This window comes from Manacus candei, unplaced genomic scaffold, assembly GCF_025592945.1.
Source record: "Manacus candei isolate 608988 ecotype Guabito, Panama unplaced genomic scaffold, ASM2559294v1 h1tg000008l, whole genome shotgun sequence".
Taxonomy (NCBI): Eukaryota; Metazoa; Chordata; class Aves; order Passeriformes; family Pipridae; genus Manacus; species Manacus candei.
In genome coordinates, this window is record NW_026138056.1 from 12,500,986 (window position 1) to 12,518,382 (window position 17,397).

Here is a 17,397-nt window from a genome sequence, read left to right on the forward strand (position 1 = left end):
AAAATGCTTACTGTTACTTTACATCAGATGTTTAGACACAAGATTAGGCCTCGTTCGCCTACAACAAATATTTTGTTTTATTAGTAGCTGGAAAACACTCCTAGGTAGGTACAGTTTCAAGTGAACATTTTTGATGATACAGTATTTGCCATTGCATGAAATGCAAACATATTTATTTGCTCAGTTCTGTGGTTATTTATTGAAGAAAAAATGTGACTGTCCAAGGCAATAAAACTACCTGAAACATTACCTCTATGTCACAAACACTTGTTGCACAAGTGCACTATCACATCAGAGGAAAACAAAAGAAGCCAAAGAAAAAGAGTATTTAGAAAGAAAGCAGGATCAGACACTTAGGTACTTTTAATTGATCCAACTTCAGTGTTCCTCACACACACACACACAAATCCTTGGTAATTCTATTGATCACTTGTATGATCAGTAAAGCATCATCATTCTCTGAAGTGCCAACCTTCTTGGCAAAGGGTAATCATAACATAAGGAAGATACTTTTACTTCTCACCATAAAACTAGATGCTATACCTACAAATTCACCTCTTTAAAACCTCTACAAACTGCAGCTGCGTTAGCTCCTCCAGATACTTGGGGGGCAAGAAAAGAAAGAGTGGGAACTGGAGTTCTGGAAAAACCTAAAATGTCAGAAGTTTTTTGAAGGCAAAACCACAGTTTTGGCCAGGACAGTATCAATGCCAGTTGCCCAATATGCACATTTGGAGAGGCAAGGCTGAATCTACGTGCCAAAAACACCTTGAACCCGCCTGCCATTCACAGCATCTGGTAGCTTTATTTGATTATATTTATATGTACATCAGTCCAAAATCTGCTGCCAATAGAATTTTGTTATGACCAATCATAACTTAAGAGGTAGTACACCTTAGCTATTTGCAGATTAATTCTACCAGAAAGGAATTTCCACTCAAAGGTCAAATAAATCATGAAGTACTTATACCTCACTGCAACTACCTCAGCCTGCATAAGCCCAGTCTCCTCTGCCTGTTCATCTTAAAAATAGACACACTGAAGTGGAAAGATTGTAACAGAAAAGAAGTAGGGTGAAATTAATTTTGCCATCTGTAAGAGGATAAAGAAAATTAAAAAAAATAATCCAAAAAGTATAATAATCATGTATGCATTATTTGTTATATTTCACATATATTTGTGTTACCCCCATCATCCCATGAAACTAATTTGAAATTCAGGAGCAAAGCCAGGGGTTTTTTTGAGAAGTTTATCATCGCCTTCTACCTGTCACTGGTCTCAAGATTGTGATAGCAAATCTTTAACACAAAATCACACCGAGGAAGAAGACAAATCATCAAATAATTATTGTAAAAATGTATTTTTTTACAGTTTGTTGCTTCATTGGATATAATTTAACTAGGGGCCAGTATTCCCATGATCATTCTAATGATTCTGCAACTACAAGCAATTTCTTTAGTGGTTAGGAGTCTATTCATATCAAGTCGACTTTATCATTACATTAATAATTCAGCAACTCCACAGCAAAAGAGTAAAAAGAATAAAACCACATCCAAGCAAATTCCCATCCCTCTACCAACCTCCCTGACCTGTTTCTTTCCCTCCCATCACAGAACATGGCAGATTTGTTTCTTCCCCAGTGTCAGAATTTTACATATTCAATGACCTCTTTGAGGACTGCTAGTAGGTAGAAAAGGTTAGACAACTTGTGAATCTTATATTCCCATGGAAATTGCAGTTTCTAAGGAAAACAAATATCTGTCACCTTTATTAATAACTGTTCTGTAGAGCTACTCAGCTTGAATGTTTCTAAATAGCTTATAAATCAAGCTGAAGTTCATGAAAAGTCTTGATTCTTTGGCCCTACATCAAGAACAGAGCTACATTCTGGAAAGTGTACCATAATTCTTGACCGCAATTACAGAATCATCTTAAAGCAATGACATTTAATGAATTATATGCATAACGTTTAAAGTAACAGGCTGCATTTTACACAAAATTCAAATATCATGACCTGTGTCAACAGATTGTAGTCCATTAGTTCTCAGAAGCGGACAAGGCACACTTGATGCCTTGCAATAATGAATCTTTAAGGAGAGCAAGAAAGAGCCAGAAACAAAGAAAAATAAAATCAAAAATAAAATTAATGCATTTATGTACTTTCTTAATTTGTATTGCCAGGATTCACTTGAAAAGTGTACTGTAATACTTTAATATATTGTAGTATGTGTTTTTTTAATGCAGAAATGTTATTGCAACAGATTCCACTGCATTATTTGGCCACTAAATGTTCTTCCAGGAATAAAAAAAAATAATTTTGCACAGATGAGTGGAGTAAAAAGTGAAATTTCATTTACCCAGGTTTATTAAGCTTTTGCTAACTAAAGCTTCTCCCTCAGCTGCACTATTGTGAGGCCAAAGTCAAGAAGAATAAATTCAAAAAGAAAGAGGGCTCAAGGATACTTGGTGGAAGAAAACAAAAGCTTCCATGACTAGCAGCCATCCATTAACTAAAGAGCCACAATTTTTCATAATTTGCTGCTGTCACAAAAGCCCTCTGCAAAAGACAAAGCTGGTGGCCTTTCCCTTGCCAGTCCCTAACAGTAACAGCTTTTTGGCACTATACTATTTGTATCCCTCATGAGCATGGCCCTGATGTTGTGCTCCATCCAGTGGAGTAGCTGACCTTCCCATGAGGGGCAGAGCACACACGACACTGTATTTTCATTCCCATCGAAATGCTGCTGAAAGCAGCCACAAGAGACAGCTTTTCCAGCAAACAAGAATGGTGGGAATCACACTGTAACTCCCAGCCAGGCAGAAAAAACACTGTTTTCACATCACAGCAAATGGGTGTCTTCACTGGAGATCCACAGCCCCCATCCTAACTCAAGAAAGCAAGATCCTTGTTTACATTAAGGCTTGCATAGGTGCATGTTTGGGAACCATCAACCACTGCACAAGAGCAGAAAGGTACTTTTCAAGCAAAGTGGGTATCTCCCACCTTCACCATTCTCTGAAAACACAGTATGGTCATGCAAAGTCAGAGCAACCTCTCATGGTATACACCTCTGAACAGCAGAAAAACTATGAGGTTTTGCCAACAATTCAGGAAAAACTATGAGGTTTTGGCAACAATTCAGGAAAAATCGTGTTTCCTCCTCTTCCTGGGTCTGTATGCTCTTTTAAAAAGTTTAAGTAAGAATATAAAGTATAATCAAAACTGTCTTTGTACACAATGTTTACTGTACTTATTATTTCCTGTTAGACATATTTTCTTTCCTTAACAGAGCTATTTTGTGGATGAATGGTGAAGGATCAGGCACTGATATTTTCCTGTTCAATGCAACTGAATGCTTCCAGCTGCAGCTAACAGAATTCATGCACCACATCTCCCTAGCTGATCATAATCAAAACCAAACACCCCCAAACCCTCATTTCTCTTGCGTATAATTTACTGAGGGGCAATATGCACGTACCTAGGGCCTGGCTGCATAACTCCAAACAACCTCAAGTTCACTTTAGCTGTTCCCATGTGCATGTTTGTATTAAGCCTAGATTATAAAATATCTGTGGCAGAAAGTATTACAAACCTTTAACAGCTTCTTCTGCCATCTATGCCTTACGCACATACAAAGAGCTGGGCAAGTTTTTCTACTGTTAGATTATAATTGGTACTGAAATGACCCACTCCATTCCAATCACATTAAATACAAAATCAGTCAACACCTTCTTTCACCTAGCATTTGGCCAGAGTGAAATTTTAATATTGGTTCTGATTATTCTTAACCTTAGGCTGCTGATCTCCAGTTACTTTTTTGGATGTTACCGAGTGTCCATGCCATGCAGAAGACATTCCCTGAGGTGCACGTCAAAATTTGTGGCTATTAGGCCATCATCTGTTATGTTCTGCAGCAATGAAATTCTTTGCTAGGAGACAAGTTTTGCCTCGCTATCTCTGTTACTCAAGAAACTCAATTTTCCAAAGTAAATGACTTACTTTCTGAAGAGTTTTCCCCCCTCCATATTGTCTGCTTGGCTCATAGAGGGTTTTGTGCATGGGAAGTGAACTCCTTACAACCACTGCCTCAACACTGTATCCCACCCCTGCCATTCCAGGAGCTTCTGTGCTGCAGCATCTCTAAGCAAAAAAAACCAAACCCCAACAAAAACCAAAACCAAAACCACCCCCTCTCCCCCCAGAAGTCCAAACAAACAAGAAAACAACAAAAAAACAACCAGGGAAAAAAAAAATTACTCTTTTGGAAAGGGCTAACTTTGACCTAGTCCTGTTTTTTTTTTTTCTTAGAATATTACAGAACTGTAAACAAAATAATTATCATTAACATTCTCAAAAAAACCCCACAAAAACAAAAAACGAAGATGTCTATAATTCCTCAAATATTTTGATAATTCATGTCACTGTCCCTCGTAGATTGTGTGCAATGTAGCTCCTAGGAAGCCAGGGGATAAGAGACAAAAACTGTGCCTACTCAGCCTGATTTTGCTAGAGCTATTCACTCTGTGTTTCTGCCAGGATCGTGTGATAGAAAGCTGAATCGTCAATATAAATAAAATCATTTGAAACAACAAAGCTGTGAGGGACAAATTGTATTTGCTAGCAGGCATCACACAGGTTTTATAGAGGTCAATGATAGCCTTGGATGTCACTACTGTGGGGAAGCTCTCAATGTGGTACAGAAACGACCATTTTTGGTGGATATGAGAGGGACTGGAAGGAGTGAGAGTTCCTAAAGAACTGTAGGGAATAATATTTTCTAGGTTGCACTCGCCGCCAACTACAGCTTTCCAGGCAGTACAGGATGCTGCTGCACATCTTCACTAAATAAAGATCAAACCAATCAAAATCCAAAGCAAATGGATGTATGTTATTCCCCATCACTTTACATCAAGTGAGGCTCATACATGCCTTGGAAGAGTTTCATCTATATACAGGGCAATGCTTAAAATATAGCATATTTTGCAGTTTTCTTAAGTAATGAATATTTACTGTTTTACAGAGAGTCTCTAAGCTGATTTGATCATTGACTCTGACTTTGGATAGAATTGAGAAAATTTGGGAGATGTTTTTGGGGAGTTGTTTGTTTATTTGTTTTGGATTTTGTTGTTTAAACATAACATTTGATAGAACGCAGCTAGCTCCCCTTTATGGCTGAAGACAGTAACATTCACTCCCACAGATATAGCCACAAGGCTCAAGGTTGGAAGAACTGGGAAGAAAAACACTATATGCTGATGTGTCATGAATCTTCCCAGTTTCAAACTGACAGTTATGAAATGCTGTCTACAGAAATATTGTAAAATGGAGAAATATTCTTTCTCTTTGAAAATGTCTTTAATATACAAGAAAAATAATGCAAAAAGTGAGGCAGTTGTCTGAAGAAGCAGGGACCTAAACTCGAAAGCCAAGTCAGTATCCTTGCCGCTGTGAAATAGTGATTACCTTTAAAAAATAATAAAAAAAAACTGCAAACAAAACCAGGTTTTCCACATTAAAAAAAAAAGTTCTAGGCACTTCTCTTCTTCCTTGAACCTTTTGCTCCATGACATACATCACGTTTTTTCCACCTAAATCATACACATCATCTATCAGACATTAATCCCTTGTATACTGAAGGGCTCCCATTACTTGAAACCTGTCAGCCTCCTGATCTTTAAATGTTTGTTTCACACGTGTTGCAAGATGATTAGAATTATCCTGAATTTATAGCAATAGCCTGTTTACAGTAACACCAAATGAGTAAAGTGGAAGAAAAAGACAGAAACAATGGCTTTTGAGTCTGAATACCAAAATAATTCTTCTATATAAACTCATCCCCTAGTATACACATAGCTGACTGCAGTAAGAAGATAGGTTTCCATCTAAAATATTTCTCCTACCAGCAGTCCCTACTCCCACAAAAGAAGGGAAATAAAGGGGATACTTCAATATATATGCATACAAATGTGTATGTACACACATTTAAAATAAACACCAGATTTTTAAATTTAATTTCAGTAAGAAATCAAAGGTTTCCCTTGGAATTTTGCAGAGACCACACCACATGTTCTAACAGGACTTTGTAATCAAGTTACATATCAAAGCAGTTTAACATCAGACACAGAGGTAAGCAGCCTTAAATGTACTCCAGCAGCAACAACTTGTTCTTTTGAAAATGCGCAGCCTAATTAGGAAAAACATAACAAGTCAGGAACAGAGAAACTTTCATCTTTTCATCATCATTTCTAGAGAGTAAGTCATGAGGAGCAGCTGAGGGAGCTGGGGTTGTTCAGCCTGGAGAAAAGGAGGCTTGGAGGAGACCTCATCACTCTCTGCAACTACCTGAAAGGTTTTAGCCAAGTAGGGGGTCAGCCTCTTCTCCCAGGCAACAAGTAACAGGCTGAGAAGACAGCCTCAAGCTGCACTAGGGGAGCTTCAGGCTAGACATCACAAGGAAGTTCTTCACAGAAAGGGTCATTAAGCACTGGAACTGACTGCCCAGGGAGATGGTGGAGTCACCATCCCTGGAGGTGTTCAAGAATGACTGGACATAGCACTTAGTTTTATGGTTTAGTTTACAAGGTAGTAATTGGTCAAAGGTTGAATTTGATGGTCTTAAAGGTCTTTTCCAACCTAAATGACTCTGTGATCTCAATTTTTTTCTACTGTTACTACTAAATGATGACTTGCCAGGTGACAAATACTTCTCCAGCTTTCTTGCTTTGTAAGACTATATGTATGTCTTAAACATGCAAGAAAGAGTATATTCAGATGTCCTCATTGTAAATAAGCTATGTGTTACACCCTTCTAGAAGTAGACCTCTGTGGTCTAGATACAAACAAAGTTGTGTTGGTTGTCAAAAGCTTATATATACAATAATACATGAAATGTCATCAGCTTCCACTCAAACATGCTATTGAATATATAGCTGACAGGAACCCCCAGACGTCACCCCAGTTTGGTTTCTTTTGTACCACCGGAACATGAAAGCTAAATACCACCGGACTAAAACATACTACCAACTCTGAAACACTCTCCCACAACACCAAGGAAAGAGCATGGCAGGAATTTCTTGCAAGACAGAAGGATTTCTAAAATTAGATGTGACTTAGCTATAGGAATGATAAAAGTAAAATGAATGAAATGTAAGATTGAGGGCTACTAAACAGCCAGAGCTGGGAAGAACTTCCTCAAAACCAGATAAATACAGCCTTAAGTGTTATATCACCTCAGCCTTGGCCATATTGATCACCATAACTGGTCTACTCTGGCCTCCAATCGGGAGGCCTGGAGACACGCCATCTATAATGCAGCTGTCTCCTTTGAGAACACACACAGGATCACCCTTGAGGAGAAAAGGCAACGCAGAAAGAACCATGTCTTGCAGAATACACCATCTAAGGAGTCTTTCTGCTGTGCCTTTTGCAATCGGATATGTCTGTCACGTATTGGCCTCATAAGCCACCAGCGTGCCTGCAACAAATGTGGATAGAGCCTTCCCAAATCTTCATTCATGAAGCCTAACCATGATGAAGTGTTATATACTGCAATATGAAATTTTAACTTCTTAAAGCTTCTAGGGTTTGCAACTGCTGAAGACAGACTCTACAATCTCTAGCTCAGAAAAGCATCTTTTCCTATATTTAGCTTTTATTCATATTTTTACATCATTATGGTCTGAGAAAGTAACAATTTCCACCTGTTTCTTATTAGGTTTTTTTCCCCACAAAGATAATTGTTCTCTCCCTACAGCTCGCAATCACTGAAAGCTGAGGGGGAAAGGCAACCCTAAGTAACCGATGTTATTTGGTGAAATTGACCTAATAAAATTTTGTAGCATTTCTGGGACTTCAACAACCCTATAACTGTTCACCAAGCAGCAGTTACTGATCCTATTGAATCCTCTTTCTTTTGTGGTGCAATCCAATAATGGGGCAGATGTAAAAAAAAAAAACAAACAAAAAACCAAAGAAACAAAACCACTTTATACAGAGAACAAAGCATATTCTGACCAGAAGGGTAAAACCTAAAAACACCCACCCTCATTAGAACAGCTGCATTAGTAGCTGGATATTGTAAACCAGGAAGATTTGTTTGCCATACCAGTGATGTTCTCCAGCAGAGTTAGTAAGACTTCCATAAACTACCCAAGACTTTAAAAACAAATATTTCAATATTACTAGAAGAACTAAATTATTCATGATTAATAACCGTTTTTGAGCAGTGTCCTTTTCTCTTTTATTTACAAACCTGTTTTCTACAAATATATTAGTTTAATGTATTTTCTGAAGATGGTCTAGGAAAACTATGACTTCCCTGGAACAGTTGCCTTTGTAATCCACTACATACGAACTGTCCTTTAACCCACATTGATGTTTCTTCACTTAGACAAGGTTTAAATAAAAAAACAACCTGCAGAAACAGCAAAGAATATATATTATCACATGTATGCATGCATCCATTTGCTATTTAGAGTGTCAAGACAAGGAAGAAAGTTTCTCCGTGGACTCAAAATATCTCACCAGGTTACTAAAGGACCCAAAAGATCCCCCTGGAGTTCCAAATCTGGCAAAGTGGGGGAAAAAGCCCACTTTTTTATGCTGAGTAGTATGTAGTATATGTACAGACTCACAGAAGATGCTGAGTTGGAAGTGACCCACAAGGATCATCAAGTACAAATCCTAGCTCTGCATGGGACCACCCCCAAGAGTCACACAATGTGCCTGAGAGCACTGTCTAAACGCTTCTTGAACTCTGTCAGGCTTGGTGCTGTGACCACTTCCCTGGAGAGCCTGTTCCAGTGCCCAACCACCCCCTGGGCAAAGAACCTTTTCGTAATATCTAACCTAAACCTGCTCTGACACAACTTCAGCCTGAATGGCTACAGCATTAGCAGACTAAGTTGTGAAAGCTCATGTTAATTCATGGAATTTCAAACTTTTCCTAAAATATGATTTTTTTTTAAGTTTTGATTCTTCACAAAAACAAAACCTGTGGCCTGAGGAATGGATATAAGGTCTGTGTGATGAAGCTCCTCAGGAGGTAGATGCACAAAATTGCAAGAAAGTACATGGACTGCAGAAGGATGTCTGGGCACCCACTGGTACTACAACACTGCTATCTTGTAAAGTGAGGAGAAAGCAAGCAGAAAAATCTCAGTATCCTTCTGGTGAGATACAAAGATGCTGAGAAAGAGAAGAGTCAGACTTTCTCACCCTTGGGAACCAGAAATCTACAGGAGGGCAGCGCAGCCTTCTTCATATTAATTGGTAGTCATACTGCACCCCATGAAACACTAAAGTAGCCCTCCATAATCATGAATTTAATAAGCACACTTCACAAAAAGGAATTACACAAACTTTAAGAGAATGAAAAAGCCCAACACGCAGTAAAACCCCACACAACAAGCTCAGCATACAGATCTAATTGTAAAGATATTCTTGGATTATTTTTTACTAATCAGTCACTAAATCCATCAGTAGTCTTCCCAAAAAGGAAGAGTTTTGAAGTACAAAATTAGAATCCCTAACTTAAAGCTCCAATTCACATTTCTAACATTTCAGGATTAAAACACAGGCATCTTTTGCAACCCACAATCCCCTAATTCAGGTGATTCATGTTATAGAAGTCAACATGGACCCTGGAAACCCAGAAGCTTGCTTCCCCTGCATACGATTAATGGTGCTGGAAATTACTAAACATGTAATAAATAGTAATTGCTTTTTAATCAGTGCCACAATATTTGATGCTTGCACTGAATAATGCAAGACCATATGGAGAACTGCCAAGTAAATCTGTAGCATCTAGCTGGATTCACATTAAGCTTCATTTATGTATGTGAATTTATGTATAAGTGAATATATTTATACATGGAGAACATGAAGTGCTCCATATATATTACATTATCAATGTTGTCAATTAAATTTTCATCCAGATGAAGTCTGTATGTGTTGATGCTCACGTTGGACTATTGATAAGTCTGTTCCCAACTAGTCCACTGATGTGATTTGAAGACACCTAACAGAAGGGCTCTACTATATCTAAGTAAAGATATATCATCCTGTCTTTATACACTCCATGCACAGAGCCAAACTAAAAAACTTGCCTGTTCTCTCAGTCTGCTAATGTCTCTGAAAAACCATCAGAGAGGACCACCATGTAGCTAGCAGCTGTTTCTTAGACATCTCTAAATGAAAGATTTTCCCTTTTTTAAGATATAGGGATGATGAACATGACTAGAAATAATCTGAAGTGACCAGGCACAGTGGGAGGGAGCAGAAGACATGGCTGTGCTGAGAGGTGCATCCAGCTGCTGAGCCTGTGGGTGCCTCTGAAGCAGACGGACAGCATGAAAAATTAGGGAAAGTGTTCCTGGGCTGGATACATTTGAGTAATGAGAGAAGTTTGTAAAAGTCAATCAGAAAAAAACACGCTTAGATAAGATCAGACTAGAGCAAAATAAGACAAAGAGGAGAATCAAATCACAGTTGAGATCTCAAAGATGTGAAGAGCAAGTGGAGAGAAAAGATACAAAAAGAGAGAAAGCAAACTATGAATAAAAAGTGGCATTAGGTCATTGTGAAAAATTATGATTAGCGAGAAAAATTGGCAATAAGAATGGTGAGTGTGAAAGCAAATTATCTAACTTTAATATAGTAGGATAAACATTAACAAGGACATTGAAAATTACCATACAATTTTCCAGTTCCCCAGAAAATCTACATATGATTGGGAATAATTCACACCACAGCTAGGAGAGACTGAGAAATAAGTATGAACATTACAAACAACAACTGAATAAAATTTACTATCTTTTCCAGAGATTGTGGTATATAAAGGCTCCAAGTCAGATATTCAGAGGAATAGGGTGGTAAGCAGCAGCAGTTCACAGGTGCAAAACAGTTACTTTCCTAAACTCAAGAACATCTAAGTTTCCAAACCTTCAGCAACCAAATGCAAACACGAATGTTGCAGGTCTTGAGCAGGGCACTGTGGAAGATAAAAATAGTTCTGCCTGTAACAAACACTTGTCTCTACAGGCTCACAACCCGGCAGTTGAGAAGCACGAGGTGCACTTTTCCATTTCCTAATAGAACATCAAATCACATGCTCAGCCACTTGCAGATTAAAACTAGCTGTCTTACAGCTGTGCAACTAGTGATAGGATTAAAGGAACACATAAAATCCTTGCAAAAATACTTGTCAATTTGGGATTCTCCAGATATAGCTCATCCTCAAAAAAGCCACAGTGCATAGCACATGGCAATATCAAAAACACAGCAGAAGAGGGAAAAAGTTCCAAAATGCTCATAACTGAACTAATGTATATTGTGAAAATGCAGAGGAGTTTTGCAGAGAAGTTTTATTTCATATCAACTCTTTAGCAGCATACAGGGGGGGAACATTAGAGAACTGAGTTGCAGAAGGTTTAGAGGAGATGCAGGTGTTTAAAATAAAAAAGAATGGCTCTCTACATGTTAAATTGGAAGAAGAAGAGGCAAGAGCAGACACCAAAGAGTTTTTGCCATGCTCTTGCCAACGTATATGACCTAGCTACTGCAGAGAATGCCAAAAATTTTTCTTTTTGGATCTTGCTGAAGTGCTGTCACAACAGCAGTCCAGTGAGATAAAAGGGCACTCAAAACTGCAGGCATGCTTTAAGCTCACTAAGCATTCTGTTATTCTCTGATAGTTTTCATTTTATTACGGAAATGTTTCCACATGGAAATGACTTATGTGTGCAAGGAGAAGCCTCTCTCACAAGAAGATTATAGCAGTACATCACAGAAAACCCCAAAGAAAGCACCTGGTTGCCCAAAAGAATATAGTATGTTCTAATTCCCCCTTTATTATATTTTTCCTGTTTCTTCTTAATGGTAGAGAGATACAGACAAAAGAAAGGAGTGGAAAAAACCACAGTGAGAAACAGCAACATGGAGCACTGCAAGGAAAGAAAGGTTAATTACAGCACAAGAAAAGATGCAAGGAATGTGAAGAATGTCAGCAAGCAAATAAATCAATAATCTACAGTCATCATCTGCATTCCTGAACTACCTTGAAAGCAAGGATATCTGCCCTTAGCATTCCTGAAAACAGTAGAGATATTCAAGGAAGACCCCCTACCTGCTGCACACTCAGTTCCTGCCAGCACCCTTGTGTCAACAGCTGATTACAAGGGAACGTTTCCAAAGGGAGCCTGTACTATCTCTTGTAACAGCTTTTTTAATATGAGCTTGTAAATACCTCGAGACAGCCCAGAAATATTAACAAGCCAAAATTCATGTTGTGATTATTGCTCTTAGTTGAAAAAAACCTCAAGGTCATTATCAAACAATTGCAGGAATGATGCACTAGGTTCCCCCCTCAACACTGCTCTCTAAAACATACCAGAGCCTAGCAGCTCATATGGAATAACAGCACAGATCAATAAAGCCGGAAGACTAATGGGGTTTTACAGATATATTTCTTCACAATGGTATCAACATACTATAAGACTTTTACAAAGGAAGGTGAACAATAGAGACAAGGAGACCTAAAAGTCAAGACTTAACAAGTTGGAAACATTCTGTATTGCTGATGGAGAAAAACAAAACAAAAAAACAAACCCCAAACTAAAACAAAACCCAAAACAAAACCCCAACCCTCAAAACAAGTATATAACTGACATCAAGGAGATGCCATCAAGTAATATGACACAACAGAAATGGATCTGCAGAGCCAAACAGCGGGTGCTAAAGGCCTTACTGACAGCCACCCCTTACACATTGCGGGGGAGGCTTACTTCAGATGAACTGTAGACTAGTCGCATGAACTGAGCATCCAGTAGGGGTTGAGCTAAATAGCCTGGCTTAGTTTTGTCCATAAAAGAATTTAGATCAAACTCTGGTGCAAACCAAAATACTGGAAATGGGGAACAGAAATTTGATTCAGCAGTGCAATCCTCGGCCGCTGCTAACACAGATTTACCCGAAGTTGCAATATGACTCTGATGCTATATATAAGAAGTCTTGTAAGTCCAGTATCTGTCTCAAACAAACAGCAACAAAAAAGAAAAGGATAGAATGATTCCATGAGCACTGGTGCTTAGAAGATCACTTTTGTCTACAAGACGTAGCAGTAATTCTTCAAAAATTGCTTTGCCACACAGAACATATAAAAAACCCACCGCAAATCTTCTTATAGAATTATTTCTAAACTGGACTTGCTTGTCTTCATGCATACACAGAATGCTTTTGCAACACTTGCTTTTGCAAATGAAGCTGATACAATACAATTAGGTAGCTGGGGGCATCTTTTTATGTGACTAAAGAAATTTCTTAATGAAGTGTAGCAATCAAAACAAGAATATTTTCAATGTCATTCCACAGCAAAGCTGGGGGCTCCACCCCCAACTCTTCACATGTATTCAACAGATTTTACAGTCATCTTTTACATAATGGATGCAATTACATTAAAAAAAAAGAGAGAGAGAGAGAGAGAGAAAACTTACTGTACCTGTATGTTGTTCTTCAATCCAAGCTTGTAGATACATGAAGAGGAGTAGACCAGCTACTCCAAACAGCAGTACAGACACAAAGACTTGTCTTAGGTTCATGACCCTATCAGAGGTCCTCTTTTCAGCTTTCAAAAAGACTCATGGCTCGCTTTTCTGAAGTTTTCAGCATGCCTGCATCTTCTTCAGTATCTTCCCCACAGACACCAACCTGGAATAACAAGAGATGGAGGTTGTTTTCTGTTTTTATTCTTCACCAGAGACTGTGTAAACAGCATACTATATACAAGCTGGAACTCTTACAAGACACTACTTTCAATGCTTATATTTCTGTTCACAGCCTCAATGCTTTTTCTACCCCTGTATGAATTCCAAGCAGAAGTGTTTCTTGAAGTACCTGAAAAGACAATTTCACCTCCACAACACCAAACATTACCCGCTGCTGTAACAGAAGGAGGTGATGACCCAAACGAGATCATCAAGTGTCACACCAGTACACCACCAGCACACCACTCTGCCTGCCAACCTTCACAGCTGAGAAGCTACAATAGGCAGCTGGAGCCTCTCAGGATCCTGCAGTAACCCCCACAACACAACAACTTCGCTTGCAGTGCCTCAACATCAGTTCAGCCTATGCATCAAGGAGTCATACTCTGATGTTTACCATCAAATATGAATCTAAGGTGAGTTTTTCAGGATTGCAGAAAGTCAGCATGAGAATATATCAGTAACGCAGCAGAAAAGGAATTAGTGGATCATCTTTTTACTCAGCTATTTTGCAACATGGAGAAGGACCTGTCAGGAACTCAATTCTTGCCACTAAGTTTAAGGAAAATGAGCTCAAATGTAAAAACCTATAAAAAAGATTACTTTCTTGCACACCAGTGGGCCCAGAAAAAATAATTTACCTGATACTCCACACCTGACACAAAGGGTTCATAAAATTCAGTTTATAACATCAGAACATAGAAGACACTATGTATCACTAAAAAGACAACTCCTTAACCTCAATGAGAATGTCTTCACTTTAAAAGCGCATTATTAGATGTTGAAGAGCAGGTGTTGAAACTGGCCTCACAGCAAATGTGTTAAAATTCAGTATAATGCACACCCTTGTAAGTGCACATCTGACAGAAGAGTCTGGTGAACTACTTAAGCGATGCTTAAGGAACCATTAGTCAAAGAATCAACAAGTGCAAACCTCTTCTGTTTCGCTGTAGACAAAAACTGTGTTGTTCACGTAACAGGACATTGGCAACATCTACAGTAGGAAAAAAGATTAAAAACAGCAAATAAAAAGATGTGAGGATCTGAATAAGTATCTTTGAAATAAAGTATTTAAACTGGAAAGCAAGAATCAATTTCTTTTGAAAAAGGTTGTTTGGGATTCACAAGTTTCTCTCATAATAGAAAAGTAAGCAATCTGGACCGACACAATGACAGTGGCATGCTCCAAATAAGCCTGCTTTTGTGGTTTTGTCACTTTCTTCCATCTCCGACCACACAAAACTCCCAAATTTTCAGCCCTTCTTTCTGAAAAGTGTCCTTGAGGAGGGGCAAGAAGAGCTTTTCAGGCCACATAGATGATGCTGAAAGTAAAGTATCTCAGACCACATCTCCACAAACATTTCTGACACACGTAGGCTGGCACTGCTGCACTCTCCAGTCACTTGCTCTCATGACCCCTGACTGCCCAGCTCTTGCCACTCTTGCCATGAGGGCTTACACACCTGTTCAGTAACATTCTTCTGAACGTTCATCCAGCTAAATAGATGGATGGATAGCTCATCCAGCTAAAAACTGCCCCAGGAAAAGGAATGGGGACCTTACTGACCAAGGAAGTCAGGAAACACTAGTTTAATCAAATTACAGCTCCCAAAGGTTTTACCCAAGGAATAGCACTGATGTTTTTTCCTTTAGCAGTAGCAGCTACTGCATGCATCCATGACACCTGATAGCACAGGATACACAGCTGACCTTGCCCAGACACCATCATGGTTGCATCCAGCACCATCTACGAGACCTGAAAGGTGATGATGCAGATGCACAGTAAAATCAGGAGCACTTCCTAATAATTTAACCTGACAATAAAAAACCAGATGTTCTTCTACTAGGTAGTTTTGGTTTTGAGTGGACAGAAGTTCCTAAAAGGAAACAGCAGTTCCAGGTGCCTTTTTTTTTTTTTTTACTACTGAACATACCCTAAAGCCAATTCACTTCACCATCACTACAATTATCTATGTATCAAGAACTTACATGCTGCTTGCAATTAGTTTAATATATTTAAATTTAATTTATATGAAACTGTGTTCTTTGTTTATATGTTGGCTAAGTTTTAAGGTTAGTTTTAAGGTTAGTTTTAAACAAGAGTAACACTACTTTTAATTAAGACTACCTATTTTAGCACAGATCAGACTCTAAATACATCAAAGCCGTCCAAACTCTGAAGCTATTCTGCTACCTTATAAGATTTTAAAGGCTTTTCAGCTTGAATAAGTAGTTTAATTTATTTAACACAGTGATTTGTAACCCACATATGAAAAAATTATAGTGACATTTAAAAAAATCTGTGTGTATGAGTCTTCTATCAGAACTAGAAAAATGGCTGCACAACATTGACAAATTTGCTCCTTTGGTATTAAAAAGCAACGCTTATGGATAACACTCTCAGGCATCCTGGAAAAGAGGAAATACCTGCAAATATTCTTTAATCAAGATAAATGTTTTCTTGAGGCTGTAAAGAGCCAACAAGCAATTACTTTCAACCTAGGTATTTTCAAAAGGGACCAGCCGTATCCAGAGGTTCAGCATCCCTACTTAAGCTGTGAATCCTGCTTTGCTACCAGTCGTGGGCAACATGGCTCCACTGGGGGGTATCTTGACCATCCTGCTGGATGGGATTCTTGCTACAGGGAAACTAACATGGCCCTCCCTTGCTACAGGGAAACTAATGCTGTGACCCTCTCGTCTATGCTGAACTAGATTCTTGCTTTTGCCCAGCCTCACCCCCATCTCTTTTGGGTGTATGGAGCCCAATGTCCCATCTGTTTCAACTCAAGCTTTCACAGAAAATGTCATAGTGACCCATGCAACCTTTTGAGTACTGGAGAGAGATTACTACATACTAATCTTACCCACCATGGACAAACAGTTAATCTGGCAGAAAATAGCACTACATGCCTTAGAAGAGAAACACAGACTCCTTTGCAGCAAAAATGTAGAAATTTAACAAGTCTATCGTCATTCACTTCTGAGGCCAAATTGTTAAACGTTTGTCAAATATTAAGGGTTTTGAGAATGCACATTCCACTGATATAAAATCCTTGCATTTTTCCCATTGTGTATGGGTTCAAAGAGGCACATTCCTGTACAGGGCCAACACAAGCAATTGAAATAGCACAGCCACCCAAAAAGGGGGAAGAGTCTGCCTCCTACTTTTGGCATGATTCTTCATTTCAGAACACCATCCACCTTTTTCTTCCTGGCAAGCAAATATACCTGCAGCTGAGGAGAGGCACCCCAGCTCTCAGGTACCATTGCTGGCTTCTTCCTATTCTAGACCACACAAAATCAATGGCATCTGGTCACAGGATGTTTGTCTAACTTTAGATTTCCTTGCCACTGTGACCCTCACCATCATCTAGTTCCAAAATCAAGGACGTATAAAAGTAAAACATTAGATTGCCTCAACCTTTTTAGAAATCTTCCTTTTAAATTCCTGTTCACCTTTTTTTCCTTCACCTGAAAAAAAAAATAATCAAGAAGCATGGTTAACCAGCAGAATACAGATGAAAAAAATCCAGACACTCTTTATAATGGTCAAAGCATTCATATTACTGTGGGATACCACAAATTCCCACCCACTCAGTATCTCCTTAGACACAACTGAATTAATGAAAGAAA

The 17,397-nt window shown here is 38.6% G+C and overlaps 1 protein-coding gene across 2 annotated transcripts in view; it reads right to left on the reverse strand.

The window, feature by feature from the left end:
* CHST9 (carbohydrate sulfotransferase 9) overlaps window positions 1–17,397 on the reverse strand; it is an 88,637-nt gene that overhangs the window by 68,254 nt on the left and 2,986 nt on the right. For both annotated transcript variants that reach the window (XM_051775418.1, XM_051775409.1), the window contains exon 4: window positions 13,497–13,705. In XM_051775418.1, coding sequence (XP_051631378.1) covers window positions 13,497–13,596 — 100 coding nt within the window. In that variant the 5' untranslated portion in view covers window positions 13,597–13,705. The remainder of the gene's footprint in view (window positions 1–13,496; window positions 13,706–17,397) is intronic.